Here is a 21096-nt window from a genome sequence, read left to right as displayed (position 1 = left end):
ACGGGCGCGGTCCCAAACGGAAACAACCACGACCTAGAGCGATAACACCGATGATTGAGTTAAATACTTTATAAACCACACACGGTGAAAACAACCAAAACTTCTGTAGCACGGCACACACAATCAAACTGTCGCGCCACCCAAGAGCTCCTCTCTAAAGAGCCGAATGAGCTCTCTTTATTTCATCCTTCCTTACTGCTCATGCGCTCTTAAAGTGGCAGTGCACGGTGAAGGCTCCGTGCAGATTTCGCCACAATATAATATTCGTATTTAATGGAAAGGAAAAAACGTTTCCCTAAACTGATTTTCAAATATTATAATTCAATGAAGAAGAAAGAAAGTTTCCCTCCTCAACTGCGTTTCCTCCCTCCGGACAGCAGATGGCGATATGTGTCTTTCAGGCGATATTTCTACTGTGACGTATAATCTAGTGGACGGAACGCTTCTTCTGCAGCCACCTCGGTAGCTCGCTGGACAACAAAGTCTGAACATTGAAGTTATTTAGACAATTTCGTGTTTTATTTGCCATTATGATTTAATCATACTTATGTGGAAACAACTAGCTACCCAATCTAATTTAAAATTTACGTTTTAAGTCAACTTGCTGGCTGGTTAAGTTGGCACTAGTCTAGTCGCTAATGCTAAGTAGCTAACATCTCCGACCATGAGCTCACTAAGCTACTCTACTCCTGATAAAGAAGAGGAGGTCTGCTGGACGGACAAAGAAGCTCTCGTGAAAGAGGAGGAAGAGGAGGATGTTACAATACAAAAACAAGTAGAGGGTGAGGCTGTTAGGGTGAAAGAAGAAGAGAACGACGTTTCAGTTAAAGAAGAGGAAGATGCGATCAGAGTGAAAGAGGAGGAGGGTGTTACTGTGAAAGAAAATGAGGAAGATGCCGTTTTTGGAGTGGAGGATGAAGTGAAAAAAGATGAAGACGTTTTTGGAATGAAGGATGAAGAAGGGGAGATTACTGTCACATTAGAGGAGGACGAAGAAGAGAAGACTGGAGAACTGATTAACACCAGCAAATACAGTGAGTACTGTCTTATAAAACAGGGACATTGATATGATTAACACCAGTAAATACAGTGAGTACTGTCTTATAAAACAGGGACATTGATCTGTTTAACACCAGTAAATACAGTGAGTACTATCTTATAAAACAGGGGCACAAACTCTGCAGTTGTTGAACTAATTTGTGATTTTTAAAAGGGCACTACACTTGGTTATGTTTTTGTACTGACGGAATTGTTCTTGACGTCCTCCAGTGATTAAAAAAAAACTTCCTGTTGAAAAGTGATATATAAATACAGTAAAGTATAAGTTTGAGCAAAATAGTGTTTCTTTAAAGAACTGCAAACTAGAAGGAGTGAGTTATGTAAAGGCCTTCAAGGAGTTGGCTTAATGGGAAGTCGTAATGTCATCCAATAGGCGACAGATCTTCATGTGAATATTCCTTATTATTTTTAAAATCCTTCCTGTTCTGTCAAGTTGGTTATTGATCATAGCTAGAAAGCCATTTTCAAGTTTTGCCATAGACTTTCAAGACGATTTAAGTCCAAACTGTAACTTGGCCACTCAGGAATATTCAATGTCATCTTGGTAAGCTCCTCCAGTGTATATTTGGCCTTGTGGTTTAGGTTATTGAGATGTTAGTACAGATTTTTGTATTCAGATCTCTGAAATGCACTCTACCTACGTCACATTTAGTGGCTCCTTATATTACGCTGGGAAAACAGTTCAACAGTTTGTGTGGCTCAGTCGGTAGAGCATGGCGCTTGCAACGCCAAGCGCCGTGGGTTCGATTCCCGCTGGGGCCACCCATATGTAAAAGTAGTGGCCCCAGCCGACTTGTAAGTCGCTTTGGACAAAAGCGTCTGCTAAATGGGATATATATATATATATATAAATCCAAAATAATTTCAGAGTTTGCAAAATCCAATGGTTCTAACCGAGAGTCACCTTAACTTTATTGACAACACCCAAATGGATACTGACATTTTTTATTTTATTTATTTTTTTACCTTTATTTAACTAGCTAGGCAAGTCAGTTAAGAACAAATTCTTATTTTCAATGATGGCCAACGAACAGCGGGTTAAATGCCTGTTCAGGGGCAGAATGACAGATTTGTACCTTGTCAGCTTGGGGATTTGAACTTGCAACCTTTCGGTAGGTCTATGTTGTCAGGTGAAGTTATGGGATCTACAGTAGGTTTATGCTATTGTTAGGTGATGTTATGGGTGCTACAGTAGGTCTATACTGGTTGTGGGTCCGACAGAAGGTCTATGTTGTTGTTAGGAGAAGTTATGGGTCCTACAGTAGGTCTTTGTCATTGTTTGGTGAATATATGGGTCCTACAGTAGGTTTATGTTGTTGTTAGGTGAAGTTATGGGTCCGACAGTCGGTCTATGTTAGGTGAAGTTATGGGTCCTACAGTAGGTCTATTTTGTCAGGTGAAGATATGGGTCCTACAATAGGTTTATGTTCTTGTTAGGGGAAGTTATGGGTCCTACAGTACGTCTATGCTGTTGCAAGGTGAAGTTATGGGATCTACAGTAGGTTTATGCTATTGTTAGGTGATGTTATGGGTGCTACAGTAGGTCTATATTGTTCGGTGAAGTTGTGGGTCCGACAGAAGGTCTATGTTGTTGTTAGGAGAAGTTATGGGTCCTACAGTAGGTCTTTGTCATTGTTTGGTGAATATATGGGTCCTACAGTAGGTTTATGTTGTTTTTAGGTGAAGTTATGGGTCCTACAGTAGATCTATTTTGTTGTTAATTGAAGTTATGGGTCCTACAGTAGATCTATTTTGTTGTTAGGTGAAGTTATAGGTTCTACAGCAGGTCGATGTCAGGTGAAGTTTTGGGTCCTACAGTTGTTCTATGTTGTCAAGTGAAGTTATGGGTCCTACCATGGGTCTATGTCATTGTTCGGTGAAGTTATGGGTCCTATAGTAGGTCTATGTTATGTGACGTTATGGGTCCTACAGTAGGTCTATGTTATTGTTAGGTGAAGTTATGGGTCCTACCATGGGTCTATGTCATTGTTCGGTGAAGATATTGGTCCTACAGTAGGTTTATGTTCTTGTTAGTGGAAGTTATGTGTCCTACAGTAGGTCTATGTTGTTGTTCGGTGAAGTTACGGGTCCTACAGTTTATCTATTTTGTTGTTAGGTGAAGTTTTGCATCCTCCAGTAGGTCTATCTTGTTTTTAGGTGAAGTTATGGGTTCTACAGTTGGTCGATGTTATTGTTAGGTAAAGTTTTGCATCATACAGTAGGTCTATGTTGGTGTTAGATGAAGTTATGGGTCCTACAGTAGGTCTATGTCATTGTTAGGTGAAGTTGTGGGTCCTACAGTAGGTGTATGTTAGGTGAAGTTATGGGTCCTACTGTAAGTCTATGTTATTGTTCGGTGAAGTTATGGGTTCTACAGCATGTCGATGTTTGGTGAAGTTATGGGTCCTACAGTAGGTCTATGTTGTTGTTAGGTGAAGTTATGGGTTCTACAGTAGGTCGATGTTTGGTGAGGTTATGGGTCCTACAGTAGGTCTATGTTATTGTTAGTTGAAGTTATGGGTCCTACAGTAGGTCTATGTTGTTGTTAGGTGAAGTTATGGGTCCTACAGTAGGTCTATGTTATTGTTAGGTGAAGTTATGGTTCCAACAGTAGATCTATTTTGTTGTTTGGTGATGTTATGGGTGCTACAGTAATTCTATATTGTTCGGTGAAGTTATGGGTCCTACAGAAGGTCTATGTTGTTGTTAGGTGAAGTTATGGGTCCTACAGTAGGTCAATGTTAGGTGAAGTTATGGGTCCTACAGTAGGTCTTTGTGGTTGTTAGCTTACATTTTGCATCTTACAGTAAGTCTGTTATTGTTTGAAGTTGTGGGTCCTACAGTAAGTTTATGCTATTGTTAGGTGAAGTTATGGGTCCGACAGTACGTCTATGTTGTTAGGTGAAGTTATGGGTCCTACAGTAGGTCTGTGTTGTTAGGTGAAGTTATGGGTCCTACAGTAGGTCTATGTTGTTGTTAGGTGAAGTTATGGGCCCTACAGTAGGTCTATGTCATTGTTAGGTGAAGTTATGGGTCCAACAGTAGGTATGTGTTATTGCTTGGTGAACTTATGGGTCCTACAGTAGGTCTATGTTGTCAGGTGAAGTTATGGGTCCTACAGTAGGTCTATGTTGTTAGGTGAAGTTATGGGTCCTACAGTAGGTCTATGTTGTTGTTAGGTGAAGTTATGGGATCTACAGTAGGTCTATGTTGTTGTTCGGTGAAGTTACGGGTCCTACAGTTTATCTATTTTGTTGTTAGGTGAAGTTTTGCATCCTCCAGTAGGTCTATCTTGTTTTTAGGTGAAGTTATGGGTTCTACAGTTGGTCGATGTTATTGTTAGGTAAAGTTTTGCATCATACAGTAGGTCTATGTTGTTGTTAGATGAAGTTGTGGGTCCTACAGTAGGTCTATGTCATTGTTAGGTGAAGTTATGGGTCCTACAGTAGGTGTATGTTAGGTGAAGTTATGGGTCCTACTGTAAGTCTATGTTATTGTTCGGTGAAGTTATGCTTCCTACAGTAGATCTATTTTGTTGTTAGGTGAAGTTATGGGTCCTATAGTAGGTCTATGTTCTTGTTAGGTGAAGTTATGGGTTCTACAGCATGTCGATGTTTGGTGAAGTTATGGGTCCTACAGTTGTTCTATGTTGTCAAGTGAAGTTATGGGTCCTACAGTAGGTCTATGTTGTTGTTCTGTGAAGTTATGGGTCCTACAGTAGGTCTATGTTCTTGTTAGGTGAAGTTATGGGTCCTACCATGGGTCTATGTCATTGTTCGGTGAACTTATGGGTCCTACAGTAGAGCTATGTTGTTGTTAGGTGAAGTTATGGGTCCTACAGTATATCTATTTTGTTGTTAGGTGAAGTTATGGTTCCAACAGTAGATCTATTTTGTTGTTAGCTGAAGTTATGGGTTCTACAGTAGGTTGATGTTTGGTGAAGTTATGGGTCCTACAGTAGGTCTATGTTTTTGTTCGGTGAAGTTATGGGTCCTACAGAAGGTCTATGTTGTTGTTAGGTGAAGTTATGGGTCCTACAGTACGTCAATGTTAGGTGAAGTTATGGGTCCTACAGTAGGTCTTTGTGGTTGTTAGCTTACATTTTGCATCTTGCAGTAAGTCTGTTATTGTTTGGTGAAGTTATGGGTCTTACAGTAGGTATATGTTAGGTGAAATTATGGGTCCTACAGTAGGTCTGTGTTGTTAGGTGAAGTTATGGGTCCTACAGTAGGTCTATGTTGTTGTTAGGTGAAGTTATGGGCCCTACAGTAGGTCTATGTCATTGTTAGGTGAAGTTATGGGTCCAACAGTAGGTATGTGTTATTGCTTGGTGAACTTATGGGTCCTACAGTAGGTCTATGTTGTCAGGTGAAGTTATGGGTCCTACAGTAGGTCTATGTTGTTAGGTGAAGTTATGGGTCCTACAGTAGGTCTATGTTGTTGTTAGGTGAAGTTATGGGATCTACAGTAGGTCTATGTTGTTGTTCGGTGAAGTTACGGGTCCTACAGTTTATCTATTTTGTTGTTAGGTGAAGTTTTGCATCCTCCAGTAGGTCTATCTTGTTTTTAGGTGAAGTTATGGGTTCTACAGTTGGTCGATGTTATTGTTAGGTAAAGTTTTGCATCATACAGTAGGTCTATGTTGTTGTTAGATGAAGTTGTGGGTCCTACAGTAGGTCTATGTCATTGTTAGGTGAAGTTATGGGTCCTACAGTAGGTGTATGTTAGGTGAAGTTATGGGTCCTACTGTAAGTCTATGTTATTGTTCGGTGAAGTTATGCTTCCTACAGTAGATCTATTTTGTTGTTAGGTGAAGTTATGGGTCCTATAGTAGGTCTATGTTCTTGTTAGGTGAAGTTATGGGTTCTACAGCATGTCGATGTTTGGTGAAGTTATGGGTCCTACAGTTGTTCTATGTTGTCAAGTGAAGTTATGGGTCCTACAGTAGGTCTATGTTGTTGTTCTGTGAAGTTATGGGTCCTACAGTAGGTCTATGTTCTTGTTAGGTGAAGTTATGGGTCCTACCATGGGTCTATGTCATTGTTCGGTGAACTTATGGGTCCTACAGTAGAGCTATGTTGTTGTTAGGTGAAGTTATGGGTCCTACAGTATATCTATTTTGTTGTTAGGTGAAGTTATGGTTCCAACAGTAGATCTATTTTGTTGTTAGCTGAAGTTATGGGTTCTACAGTAGGTTGATGTTTGGTGAAGTTATGGGTCCTACAGTAGGTCTATGTTTTTGTTCGGTGAAGTTATGGGTCCTACAGAAGGTCTATGTTGTTGTTAGGTGAAGTTATGGGTCCTACAGTACGTCAATGTTAGGTGAAGTTATGGGTCCTACAGTAGGTCTTTGTGGTTGTTAGCTTACATTTTGCATCTTGCAGTAAGTCTGTTATTGTTTGGTGAAGTTATGGGTCTTACAGTAGGTATATGTTAGGTGAAATTATGGGTCCTACAGTAGGTTTATGTTGTTTTTTTGGTGAAGTTATGGGTCCTACAGTAGGTCTAGGTTGTCAGGTGAAGTTATGATTCCTACAGTTGGTCTATGTTGTTGTTAGGTGAAGTTATGGGTCCTACAGTAGGTCTATATTGTTCTGTGAAGTTATGGGTCCTACAGTAGGTCTATGTTATTGTTAGGTGAAGTTATGGGTTCTACAGTAGGTCTATGTTAGGTGAAGTTATGGGTTCTACAGTAGGTCCATATTAGGTGAAGTTATGGGTCCTACAGTAGGTCTATGTTATTGTTAGGTGAAGTTTTGCATTATACAGTAGGTCTATGTTGTTGTTAGGTGACGTTATGGGTCCTACAGTAGGTCTATGTTATTGCTTGGTGAAGTTATGGGTCCTCCAGTAGGTGTATGTTAGGTGAAGTTATTGGTCCTACTGTAAGTCTATGTTATTGTTCGGTGAAGTTATGTGTCCTACAGTAGATCTATTTTGTTGTTAGGTGAAGTTATGGGTTCTACAGCAGGTCTATGTTACTGTTAGGTGAAGTTATGGGTCCTACATCAGGTCTATGTTGTAATATGAAGTTATGGGTCTTACAGTAGGTCTATGCTGTTGCTAGGTGAAGTTATTGGTCCTACAGTAGATCTATTTTGTTGTTAGGTGATGTTATGGGTGCTACAGTAGGTCTATATTGTTCGGTGAAGTTATGGGTCCTACTGTGGGGCTATGTTATTCTTCGGTGAAGTTATGCGTCCTACCTTAGATCTATTTTGTTGTTAGGTGAAGTTATGGGTCCTACAGTAGGTCTATGTTATTGTTAGGTGAAGTTATGGGTCCTACATAAGGTCTATGTTGTTAGATGAAGTTATGGGTTCTACAGTAGGTCGATGTTTGGTGAAGTCATGGGTCCTACAGTAGGTCTATTTTACTGTTAGGTAAAGTTTTGCATCATACAGTAGGTCTATGTCATTGTTAGGTGAAGTTATGGGTCCAACAGTAGGTCTGTGTTATTGCTTGGTGAAGTTATGGGTCCTAGAGTAGGTGTATGTTAGACCTACAGTAGGACCCATAACTTCACCTATGTTATTGTTCGGTGAAGTTATGCGTCCTACAGTAGATCTATTTTGTTGTTAGGTGAAGTTATGGGTTCTACAGCAGGTCGGTGTTAGGTGAAGTTATGGGTCCTACAGTAAGTCCATGTTATTGTTAGGTGAAGTTATGGGTTCTACAGCAGGTAGATGTTAGGTGAAGTTATGGGTCCTACAGTAGGTCTATGTTGTCAGGTGAAGTTATGGGTCCTACAGTAGGTCTATGTTGTTGTTAGGTGAAGTTATGGGTCCTACAGTAGGTCCATGTTAGGTGAAGTTATGGGTCCTCCAGTAGGTCTATGTTGTCAGGTGAAGATATGGGTCCTACAGTAGGTTTATGTTCTTGTTAGGGGAAGTTATGGGTCCTACAGTACGTTTATGCTGTTGCAAGGTGAAGTTATGGGATCTACAGTAGCTTTATGCTATTGTTAGGTGATGTTATGGGTGCTACAGTAGGTCTATATTGTTCGGTGAAGTTGTGGGTTCGACAAAAGGTCTATGTTGTTGTTAATTGAAGTTATGGGTCCTACATTAGATCTATGTTATGTTAGGTGAAGTTATGCGTCCTACAGTAGATCTATTTTGTTGTTAGGTGAAGTTATAGGTTCTACAGCAGGTCGATGTCAGGTGAAGTTATGGGTCCTACAGTAGGTCTATGTTGTTGTCAAGTGAAGTTATGTGTCCTACAGTAGGTCTATGTTGTTGTCAAGTGAAGTTATGGGTCCTATAGTAGGTCTATGTTATGTGAAGTTTTGGGTCCTACAGTAGGTCTATGTTCTTGTTAGGTGAAGTTATGGGTCCTACCATGGGTCTATGTCATTGTTCGGTGAAGTTATGGGTCCTACAGTAGAGCTATGTTGTTGTTCAGTGAAGTTATGGGTTCTACAGCAGGTCGATGTCAGGTGAAGTTATGTGTCCTACAGTAGGTCTATGTTGTTGTTTGGTGAAGTTATGGGTCCTACAGTAGGTCTATGTTGTTGTTGTAAGGTGAAGTTATGGGTCCTACAGTAGGTCGATGTTGTTAGGTGAAGTTATGGGTCCTACAGTAGGTTTATGTTGTTGTTAGGTGAAGTTATGGGTCCTAAAGTAGGTCTGTGTTATTGTTATGTGAAGTTATGGGACCATCAGTCGGTCTATGTTGTTGTTCTGTGAAGTTATGGGTTCTACAGTCGGTCGATGTTAGGTGAAGTTATGGGTCCTAAAGTAGGTCTATGTTGTTATTTGGTGAAGTTATGGGTCCTACAGTAGGTCTATGTCAGGTGAAGTTGTGGGCCCTACAGTAAGTTTATGCTATTGTTAGTTGAAGTTATGGGTCCGACAGTACGTCTATGTTGTTAGGTGAAGTTATGGGTCCTACAGTAGGTTTATGTTGTTTTAGGTGAAGGTATGGGTCCTACAGTAGGTCTATGTTAGGTGAAGTTATGGGTCCCACAGTAGGTCTATATTGTTCCGTGAAGTTATGGGTCCTACAGTAGGTCTATGTTGTTGTTGTAAGGTGAAGTTATGGGTCCTACAGTAGGTCGATGTTGTTAGGTGAAGTTATGGGTCCTACAGTAGGTTTATGTTGTTGTTAGGTGAAGTTATGGGTTCTACAGTAGGTCTATGTTATTGTTAGTTGAAGTTGTGGGTCCTAAAGTAGGTCTGTGTTATTGTTATGTTTAGTTATGGGACCATCAGTCGGTCTATGTTGTTGTTCTGTGAAGTTATGGGTTCTACAGTAGGTCGATGTTAGGTGACGTTATGGGTCCTACAGTAGGTCTATGTTATTGTTAGGTAAATTTATGGGTCCTACAGCAGGTCTTTGTGGTTGTTAGCTTAAATTTTGCATCTTACAGTAGGTCTATGTTATTGTTTGGTGACGTTATGTGTCATACAGTAGGTATAGGTTAGGTGAAGTTATGGGTCCGACAGTCGGGCGATGTTAGGTGAAGTTATGGGTCCTACAGTAGGTCTATGTTGTCAAGTGACGTTATGGGTCCTACGGTAGAGCTATGTTGTTGTTAGGTGAAGTTATGGGTCCTTACAGTATATCTATTTTGTTTTTAGGTGAAGTTATGGTTCCTACAGTAGATCTATTTTGTTGTTAGGTGAGGTTTTGCATCCTCCAGTAGGTCTATGTTGTTGTTTGGTGAAGTTATGGGTTCGACAGTTGGTCGATGTTTGGTGAAGTTGTGGGTCCTACAGTAGGTCTATGTTATTGTTAGGTGAAGTTATGGGTCCTACAGTAGGTCTATGTTAGGTGAAGTTATGGGTCCAACAGTATACCTATTTTGTTGTTTGGTGAAGTTATGGGTCTTACAGTAGGTTTATGTTGTTGTTAGGTGAATTTATGGGTCCTACAGTAGGTCTATGTTTGGTGAAGTTATGGGTCCTACAGTAGGTCTATATTGTCAAGTGAAGTTATGGGTCCTACAGTAGGTCTATGTTGTTGTTAGGTGAAGTTATGGGTCCTACCATGGGTCTACAGTGCCTTGCGAAAGTATTCGGCACCCTTGAACTTTGCGACCTTTTGCCACATTTCAGGCTTCAAACATAAAGATATAAAACTGTATTTTTTTGTGAAGAATCAACAACAAGTGGGACACAATGAAGTGGAACGACATTTATTGGATATTTCAAACCTTTTTAACAAATCAAAAACTGAAAAATTGGGCGTGCAAAATTATTCAGCCCCCTTAAGTTAATACTTTGTAGCGCCACCTTTTGCTGCGATTACAGCTGTAAGTCGCTTGAGGTATGTCTCTATCAGTTTTGCACATCGAGAGACTGACATTTTTCCCATTCCTCCTTGCAAAACAGCTCGAGCTCAGTGAGGTTGGATGGAGAGCATTTGTGAACAGCAACTTTCAGTTCTTTCCACAGATTCTCGATTGGATTCAGGTCTGGACTTTGACTTGGCCATTCTAACACCTGGATATGTTTATTTTTGAACCTTGTAGATTTTGCTTTATGTTTTGGATCATTGTCTTGTTGGAAGACATCTCCGTCCCAGTCTCAGGTCTTTTGCAGACTCCATCAGGTTTTCTTCCAGAATGGTCCTGTATTTGTCTCCATCCATCTTCCCATCAATTTTAACCATCTTCCCTGTCCCTGCTGAAGAAAAGCAGGCCCAAACCATGATGCTGCCACCACCATGTTTGACAGTGGGGATGGTGTGTTGTGGTTGATGAGCTGTGTTGTTTTTACGCCAAACATAACATTTTGCATTGTTGCCAAAAATATCAATTTTGGTTTCATCTGACCAGAGCACCTTCTTCCACATGTTTGGTGTGTCTCCCAGGTGGCTTGTGGCAAACTTTAAACAACACTTTTTATGGATATCTTTAAGAAATGGCTTTCTTGCCACTCTTCCATAAAGGCCAGATTTGTGCAATATACGACTGATTGTTGTCCTATGGACAGAGTCTCCCACCTCAGCTGTAGATCTCTGCAGTTCATCCAGAGTGATCATCCAGAGTGATCATCTTGTATGAGCTGAAAGTTTAGAGGGACGGCCAGGTCTTGGTAGATTTGCAGTGGTCTGATACTCCTTCCATTTCAATATTATCGCTTGCACAGTGCTCCTTGGGATGTTTAAAGCTTGGGAAATCTTTTTGTATCCAAATCCGGCTTTAAACTTCTTCACAACAGTATCTCGGACCTGCCTGGTGTGTTCCTTGTTCTTCATGATGCTCTCTGCGCTTTTAACGGACCTCTGAGACTATCACAGTGCAGGTGCATTTATACGGAGACTTGATTACACACAGGCGGATTGTATTTATCATCACTAGTCATTTAGGTCAACATTGGATCATTCAGAGATCCTCACTGAACTTCTGGAGAGAGTTTGCTGCACTGAAAGTAAAGGGGCTGAATAATTTTGCACGCCCAATTTTTCCGTTTTTGATTTGTTAAAAAAGTTTGAAATATCCAATAAATGTCGTTCCACTTCATGATTGTGTTCCACTTGTTGTTGATTCTTCACAAAAAAAATACAGTTTTATATCTTTATGTTTGAAGCCTGAAATGTGGCAAAAGGTCGCAAAGTTCAAGGGGGCTGAATACTTTCGCTAGGCACTGTATGTCATTGTTGGGTGAAGTTATGGGTCCTACAGTAGAGCTATGTTGTTGTTAGGTGAAGTTATGGGTCCTACAGTAGATCTATTTTGTTGTTAGGTGAAGTTATGGTTCCTACAGTAGATCTATTTTGTTGTTAGGTGAAGTTTTGCATCCTACAGTAGGTCTATGTTGTTGTGAGTTGATGTTATGGGTGCTACAGTAGCACATGAACAGCAAATGAACTCAAGCTTACGGACTATGTCAAATGTGATATAGCGAAGCGCCTGAGTTGGGTGCGCAATTACGCAGGTACTTTCCCGAAACGGATGACACAAACAACTGGATTCCTTATCCCTTTCATGCCCTGCCTCCAGTCCACTTACCAATATCTTAACAAGAGAACCTCATCGAAATTGCAACAAGCAGTTCTGTGAAAATGTTATTTAATCAGAAGGATTGGGCTGCGCTCAGAGTAACCTGCCTTGGCAAATCGCACTGTTAAAACACCGATGCCCTTTGCAACTACGTACCTATGTGAGAGTGGATTCTCTGCCCTCACTAGTATGAAACTAAATACTGGCACAGACTGTGTGCTGATGATTTAAGACAGACTCTCCAGTAAAACCCAACATTGCAGAGTTATGTGCATCCTTTCAAGCACACCATTCTCATTAACCTGTGGTGAGTTATTCACAATTTCAATGAACAAAGAAGGTTTTATTTGTAAGATGGTTAAATAAAGAGCAAAATTATTCATTTATATTATTATTATTAGTGCCCTGGTCCTCTGTCAATTTCCACCAGCCGGGTTGTGACGAACTTATGTTTAATAAATGTATAGTGTATGTCACGTTCTGACCTTTTGTTTCCTTTGTTTTGTATTTATTTAGTATGGTCAGGGCGTGAGTTGGGGTGGGCAGTCTGTTTGTTTTTCTATGATTTGGGGATTTGTACATTTCGGTCGAGTATGGTTCTCAATCAGAGGCAGGTGTCATTAGTTGTCTCTGATTGAGAATCATACTTAGGTAGCCTGGGTTTCACTGTTTGTTTGTGGGTGTTTGTTTCCATGTCTGTGTTTTTCACCACACGGTACTGTTTTGGGTTTCGTTCATTCCACGTTTGTGTTTTGTATTCAGTTGTTCATGTATACTATTTCTTATTAAAAGAACCATGGACACTTACCATGCCGCATATTGGTCCTCCGATCCTTCTCGCCTCTCCTCTTCGGAAGAAGAGGAAATCCCTTACAGTGTGCTAACAATGATGGCAAAAAACAACACTTGAGAGTGCGCTGACTCTGGTGCGAGCGGGAGTATGCAGCTGGAGGTTTCCTCATTAGCATGGAGGAGTTTCTACAACCAAATTGCCCTCGTGCCGCAATTTTAACAAACACAGAAAGGGGTCTACATTGGAGACCAAAAGTCGTCTGGCACACTGCTTAGGGGTTCAGCAACTTTATCTTAATTCTAGCCTACAATCGTCGATGTTACTACTAATGTGAAAACAAGACAAAATATGACTATTGTTGCTCACTTGACAATTGTCAAATAATTTAACAGATGTCAATTGTTGTACAAGTTCATGGGTACGCTCTGGGCATCACCTTTTACCTCAAATTAACACTGGATTTCTGCTGTTGTCGGCCTTTAACCATCTGTCTGACTTTGTTGTTCACACAGGAGAGAGACGGGACTATCGTGGATCCTCTGGGGAGCCTCAACAACATCATGATGCTGACGAGGCAGAAAAAAGTCTCTCCAGATCAGAACACCTCAAACACCTGCAGAGACCCACAGGGAAGAAATCTCATTGCTGCTCTGACTGTGGGAAACATTGCACATATTCATCAAAGCTTAAAATACACCAGCGAGTGCACACAGGAGAGAAGCATTATAGCTGTAATAAATGTGGGAAGAGTTTTACTCAGTTAAGCAACCTGCTATCACACCAGAGAACACACACAGGAGAGAAAGCTTATAGCTGTGATCAGTGTTGCAAGAGTTTTGCTCAGTCAAGTAGCCTGGTATCACACCAGAGAATACACACAGGAGAGCAGCCTTATAGCCGTGATCAGGGTGGCAAGGGTTTTACTAATTCAAGAAAGCTGGTATCACACCAGAGAATACACACAGGAGTGAAGCCTTATAGCTGTGATCAGTGTGGGAAGAGTTTTACTCGGTCAACCAACCTGGTATCACACCAGAGAACACACACAGGAGAGCAGCCTTATAGCTGTGATCAGTGTGGCAAGAGTTTTACTAATTCAAGAAACCTGCTTTCACACCAGAGAACACACACAGGAGAGAAGCCATATAGCTGTGATCAATGTGGCAAGAGTTTTACTCAGTCAAGCAACCTGGTATCACACCAGAGAACACACACCGGAGAGCAGCCATATAGCTGTGAGCAATGTGGAAAAAACTTTTCTTGGATAGGACACCTTAAAGGACACCAGAGAACACACACAGGAGAGAAACCTTATAGCTGTAATCAATGTGGGAAGAGTTTTACTCATTCAAGTTATCTTAAAAAACACCAGAGAACACACACAGGAGAGAAGCGTTATAGCTGTGATCAGTGTGGCAAGAGTTTTACTCATTCATGCAACCTGGTATCACACCAGAGAACACACACAGGAGAGCAGTCATATTGCTGTGATCAATGTGGTAAGAGTTTTGCTCAGTCAAGTAGCCTGGTATCACACCAGAGAATACACACAGGAGAGCAGCCATATAGCTGTGATCAGTGTGGCAAGAGTTTTACTCAGTCAAACAACCTGGTATCACACCAGAGAACACACACAGGAGAGAAGCCTTATAGCTGTGATCAGTGTGGAAAGAGTTTTACTCATTCAAGTAATCTGAAAACGCACCAGAGAACACACACAGGAGAGAAGCCTTATAGCTGTCATCAGTGTGGCAAGAGTTTTACTTCGTTAAGCAACCTGGTATCACACCAGAGAACACACACAGGAGAGAAGCCTTTTTGCTGTGATCAGTGTGGCAAGAGTTTTACTCAGTCAAGCAACCTGGTATCACACCAGAGAACACACAAACCGGAGAGCAGACATAAAAATTATCAGGGCAAAAGCCTTGAAGAGCACCAGAGAACACACACAGGAGAGAAGCCTTATAGCTGTGATCAATGTGACAAGATATACTCTCATTCAAGTGGTCTGATTAAACATCAGAAAATACATGCAGGAGATCCACAGAGTGTGGAATGATCTCCAACACCAGACCTACAAGTCAGAGGTTTACATACACCCAACCACTCCTCAAATGTATTTTTAAGAAACTATAGTTTTGGCAAGACGGTTAGGACATCTACTTCCAAATCAAATCTAATTTTATTTGTCACATACACATGGTTAGCAGATGTTAATGCGAGTGTAGCGAAATGCTTGTGCTTCCAGTTCCGACAATGCAGTAATAACCAACAAGTAATCTAACTAACAATTCCAAAACTAATTTCTTATACACAGTGTAAGGGGATAAAGAATATGTACGAGTGGTGGTGCAGAATATGAATGAGTGGTGGTGCAGAGCAGCATAGGCAAGATACAGTAGATGGTATCGAGTACAGTATATACATATGAGATGAGTATGTAAACAAAGTGGCATAGTTAAAGTGGCTAGTGATGCATGTATTACATAAGGATGCAGTAGATGAGAGTACAGTATATACGTATACATATGAGATGAATAATGTAGGGTATGTAAACTTTATATTAGGTAGCATTGTTTAAAGTGGCTAGTGATATATTTTACATCCTTTCCCATCAATTCCCATTATTAAAGTGGCTGGAGTTGAGTCAGTGTGTTGGCAGCAGCCACTCAATGTTAGTGGTGGCTGTTTAACAGTCTGATGGCCTTGAGATAGAAGCTGTTTTTCAGTCTCTCGGTCCCAGCTTTGATGCACCTGTACTGACCTCGCCTTCTGGATGATAGCGGGGTGAACAGGCAGTGGCTCGGGTGGGTGTTGTCCTTGATGATCTTTATGGCCTTCCTGTAACATCGGGTTACTTTGTGCATGATACAGGTAATTTTTCCAACAATTGTTAACAGATGGATTTTTTCACTTATAAATCACTGTATCACAATTCCAGTGGGTCAGATGTTTACATACACTAAGTTTACTGTGCCTTGAAACAGCTTGGAAAATTCCAGAAAACGATGTCATGGCTTTAGAAGTTTCTGATAGGCTAATTGACATCATTTGAGTCAATTGGAGGTATACCTGTGGATGTATTTCAAGGCCTACCTTCAAACTCAGTGCCTCCTTGCTTGACATCATGGGAAAATCAAAAGAAATCAGCCAAGACCTCAGAAAAAAGAGTGTAGACCTCCACAAGTCTGGTTCATCCTTGTGAGCAATTTACAAACGCCTGAATGTACCACGTTCATCTGTACAAAGAATAGTACCACGCAGCCGTCATACCGTTCAGGAAGGTTCTGTCTCCTAGAGATGAACGTACATTGGTACGAAAAGTGGAAATCAATCCCAGAACAACAGCAAAGGATCTTGTGAAGATGATGGAGGAAACAGGTACAAAGGTATCTATATCCACAGTAAAACAAGTCCTTTATCGACATAACCTGAAAGGCCGCTCAGCAAGGAAGAAGCCACTGCTCCAAAACAGCCATAAAAAAGCTAGACTACGGTTTACAACTGCACATGGGGACAAAGATCATACTTTTTGGAGAAATGTCCTCTGGTCTGATGAAACTAAAATAGAACTGTTTGGCCATAATGACCATCATTATGTTTGAAGGAAAATAGGGGAGGCTTGCAAGCCGAAGAACACCATCCCAACCGTGAAGCACGGGGGTGGCAGCATCATGTTGTGGGGGTGCTTTGCTGCAGGAGCTACTGGTGCACTTCACAAAATAGATGGCTACATGAGGAAGGAAAATTATGTGGATATATTGAAGCAACATCTCAAGAGATCAGTCAGGAAGTTAATGCTTGGTCAGAAATGGGTCTTCCAAAAGGACAGTGACCCCAAGCATACTTCCAAAGTTGTGGCAAAATGGCTTAAGGAAAACAAAGTCAAGGTATTGGAGTGGCCATCACAAAGCCCTGATCCTATAGAAAATTTGTGGGCAGAACTGAAAAGGTGTGTGCGGTCAAGGAGGCCTACAAACCTGACTCCATTACATCAGCTCTGTCAGGAGGAATGGGCAAAAATTCACCCAATTTATTGTGGGAAGCTTTTTGAAGGCTACCTGAAACGTTGGACCCAAGTTAAACAATTTAAAGGCAATGCTACCAAATACTAATTGAGTGTATGTAAACTTCTGACCCACTGGGAATCTGACGAAAGAAATAAAAGCTGAAATAAATCATACTCTACTATTATTCTGACATGTCAAATTCTTAAAATAAAGCGGTGATCTTAACTGACCTAAAACAGGGCATTTTTACATGGATTAAATGTCAGGAATTGTGAAAAACTGAGTTTAAGTGTATTTGGCTGAGGTGTATGTAAACTTTCGACTTGTATATACGTCATATCACATTTTATTTGTCACATACACATGTTTAGCAGATGTTATTGTGGGTGTAGCAAAATGCTTGTGTTTCTAGCTCCCAACAGTCCAGTAATATAAGAATATATAAATATTTAGGCAAGCGATGTCAAAGCGGCATAGACTAAGTTACAGTAGAATAGGATAGAATACAGTATATACATATGAGATGAGTAATGCATAGACTAAGATACAGTAGAATAGTATAGAATACAGTATATACATATGAGATGAGTAATACATAGACTAATATACAGTAGAATAGGATATAATACAGTATATACCAGAGGTGGGGCAAAGTCATTGTTTTACAAGTCACAAGTAAGTCTCAAGTCTTAGCACTCAAGTCCCAAGTCAAGACAAGCTATGGGGCGCAGTTGGGCGATGTTGGCGTTTACACAATCGCCCAACCTTAACACACACACACAACCCTCTCTGTGTGTGGTTACAGTAGGCCAACGTATGTCAATGGTTTTAGGAACAGCAGTAACATCAGGTAGGATTTAGGCTACCAACTGCCTGGCCAGTTGTTGCTCAATCTTGGGTGCAATGTTCACGTTCCCGCACTGACTGACTGTGTGGAGTCTCATTGATTTAATGTTACATTCGCCTACATGCTATACTAGCAAAACAATTAATTATATAGCTGTCGGCTATATTAGCCACGACTTACCGTTCTTTGTGCAGCTTCAAATTTCGAACAAAGTTGGAAGTTGGTGCGCCTCCGTCTGTAATTTTCTTCCCAGATGTTTTGCAAGTTGCAATCCGTTTTTTGTTAATACAGTGTCGTCTTTATATCCGAAAATCATAATTACTTAATTAAATCAAGCGTCCCAATGGTAAAACGTTTGATTTAATAAAATGTCCATAATATCTACATTAATAGTGGTGTTTCACAATATTCCTAAACATAAAAATATATTCTCGATCTTCTATTGTGTTATTGACTGAATGTTTGTTCATGTGTAACTCTGTGTTGTTTTTGTCACACTGCTTTGCTTATCTTGGCCAGGTCGCAGTTGTAAATGAGAACTTGTTCCTGATGAAATAAAGGTGAAAAAATAATAATAATATAATGTAGGAGCATCTACATGATGTATTGTTACACCATATAGGAGCAGTTTAGACCTAGTCTGTTCATTATGTACATCTACATGATGTATTGTTACACCATGTAGCAGCAGTATAGAGGTCAGTGGGGGACAAAATTGTTGACACCCTTGATAAAGATGAGATAAACGACTCTATAAAATAAAGAATTCAAATACTGAGCTATATTGTATGTAAAAAATAAAGGGAAATTATATTATTTTATACGAATACAATTACTCAGAGAAAGAGATATATAGTTTAACATGTAATTTTCAAAAGGTTGCTACCAATGTTTTCAATATTCCAGCACCCTCCCCTTGGGAGGATAACAACACTGAAATGTTTTATGAGATTCAAGAACACATTGGGTGGGATCTTAGACCGTTCCTCCATACAGAATCTCTCCAGGGCCTTGATTTATTTTGTCTGCGCTTGTGGACTGCCCTGTTCAATTCAAACCACAGGTTTTCAATGGAGTTCAAGTCCGAAGACTGAGATGGCCGTTGAAAATGTTGATTTTGTGCCCAATTAACCGTTTCTTCATGGGTGATGATGTGTCTTGCTGGAAGATCCACTTATGGCCAAGTTTCAGCCTCCTAGCAGAGAGGTAAACCAGGTTTTGGGCTAAAATATCCTGGTAGTGGGTAAAGTTTATTTATTTTATACATACATTTTTGCTCATCTTTATCAAGGGTATCAATAAGTAGGTGCTTATTTTGATATCTAGTTATTTGACTGAATCAGAAATACAGATGTGGAGTAGATGTAGAGTTTGTTTTGAATTCTCATAAAAATCTGACCTAATCAAACAACACTTGTTGCTCTTTGTACGTGTTGATATAATATTCATATTTAATGGAGAGGAAAAAAACGTTTCCCTAAACTGCTTTATAATATTATAATTAATTGAAGGAGAAAAAAAACAAGCTTTCCCTCAACTGCGTTTCCTCCCACCGGACAGCAGATGGCGATATGTGTCTTTCAGGCGATGTTTCTACTGTGGCGTAAAATCAAGTGGACGGAACGCTCTTCAACAACTGCAGCCACCTCGGTAGCTCGCGAGCCAACAAAGTCGGTACATTCAAGTTCTTTAGACAGTTTCGTGATTTATTTACCACTATGATTTAAACATACTTATGTGGAAACAACTAGCTACCCCATATAATTACATATTTACGTTGTAAGTCAACTACCTGGCTGGTTAAGTTAGCACTAGTCTGGTAACTAATGCTAGCTAGATAACATCTCTGACCATGAGGTCACTAAGCTCCTCTCCTGCTAAAGAAGAGGAGGTCTCGTGAAAGAGGAGGCTGTTACAGTACACAAACAAGTAGGAGGAGGAGGTCTCGTGAAGGGTGAGGCTGTTACCGTGAAAGAAAAGAAAGACACCTTCAGAGTGAAAGAGGAGGATGCAGTTCTTGGAGATTTTAAATTTTTTATTTAACTAGGCAAGTCAGTTAAGAACAAATTCTTATTTTCATTGACGGCCTAGGAACAGTGGGTTAACTGCCTGTTCAGGGGCAGAACGACAGATTTGTACCTTGTCAGCTCGGGGATTTGAACTTGCAACTTTCCGGTTACTAGTCCAACGCTCTAACCACTAGGCTACCCTGCCGAGATGAGGATGAAGAGGGGGAGATTACTGTCACATTCGAGGATAAAGAAGAGAAGACTGGAGATCTGATTATAACACCGGTAAATACAGTGAGTACTATCTTTTGAAACAGGGACATTGATCTGATTATCACCAGTAAATACAGTGAGTACTATCTTATAAATCTGTATCATATCTTATAAAACAGGGGCACAAACTCTGCAGTTGTTGAACTAATGTGTGATTTTAAAAGGGCATTCTACACTTGAATATGATTTTGTACTGTAGGAATTGTTCATGATGTCCTCCAGTGATTTTTAACTTTTCCTGTTGAAAAGTAATATATAAATACAGTAAAGTATAAACACACTAAAGGGAAACAAATAAATGTCTTGAGCAAAATAGTTTTTTTTTAGACAACTGCAAGCTTGAAGGAGTGAGTGATGTTATAGTAAGGCCTTCAGGAAGTTGGCTTGATGGGAAGTCGTGATGTCATCCAATAGGAGACAGATCTTCATGTGAATATTCCTTATTCTTTTTAAAATCCTTCCTGTTCTGTCAAGTTGGTTGTTGATCATTGCTAGAAAGCCATTTTCAAGTCTTGCCATTGACTTTCAAGACGATTTAAGTCCAAACTGTAACTAGGCCACTCAGGAACATTCAATGTCATCTTGGTAAGCTCCTCCAGTGTAGAGTTGCCCTTGAGGTTTAGATTATTGTCCTGTTAAGACAGTTTTTCATATTCAGATCTCTGAAATGCACTCTACCTACGTAACATTTGTGTCTCCTTATATTACGCTGGGAACCTTGACCTCATTGACAACACCCAAATGGATACTGTCATTAATGTGGTTCTTCAATAATTACACATAATTCTTAATACTGTAGCTGTTTTGTTAGTCGCATTGTTAGTTCAACTATCATCAGCTGATCCAGGAAAACATTTGCTGAATGACTGTCAAATGACAGACATCACAACATGCAACAACAATCAAAGTGCTTCTTCATTCATTACTCTGGTAAAGACAGTTATGCTGAGCTCCACGTTGGATCCAACATCCCTAAAAAATTGGTGTTTATAATGTTATTGTCTGCTTGATTTATAGTAGGGTCTCGTTTGTCTGTTTGGAGACAGAGATACTTTGCTCATAATGTGTAGAGAACTGTTCCTTGATGGATAGATTATTGTACATCCCAGAGCTATTTTCCTTTATTCAGGAACTTTACACATTAAAGAGTAGCCTAG

General features: G+C 40.2%; 1 protein-coding gene across 1 annotated transcript; it reads left to right on the top strand.

Annotated features, from left to right (window-relative positions):
* Window positions 1–441: 441 nt before the first annotated feature.
* LOC135521322 (zinc finger protein ZFP2-like) lies at window positions 442–19048 on the top strand. The gene is made up of 2 exons (XM_064947241.1): window positions 442–1034; window positions 13313–19048. Exons 1-2 carry the CDS (start codon window positions 665–667, stop codon window positions 14857–14859), a joined length of 1917 nt encoding a protein of 638 aa, XP_064803313.1. The 5' UTR covers window positions 442–664; the 3' UTR covers window positions 14860–19048.
* The last annotated feature ends 2048 nt before the right edge of the window (window positions 19049–21096 follow it).

Source organism: Oncorhynchus masou, chromosome 4 (genome assembly GCF_036934945.1).
Source record: "Oncorhynchus masou masou isolate Uvic2021 chromosome 4, UVic_Omas_1.1, whole genome shotgun sequence".
In the NCBI taxonomy this organism is placed as follows: domain Eukaryota; kingdom Metazoa; phylum Chordata; class Actinopteri; order Salmoniformes; family Salmonidae; genus Oncorhynchus; species Oncorhynchus masou.
This window is presented reverse-complemented; position numbering and strand designations above follow the sequence as displayed.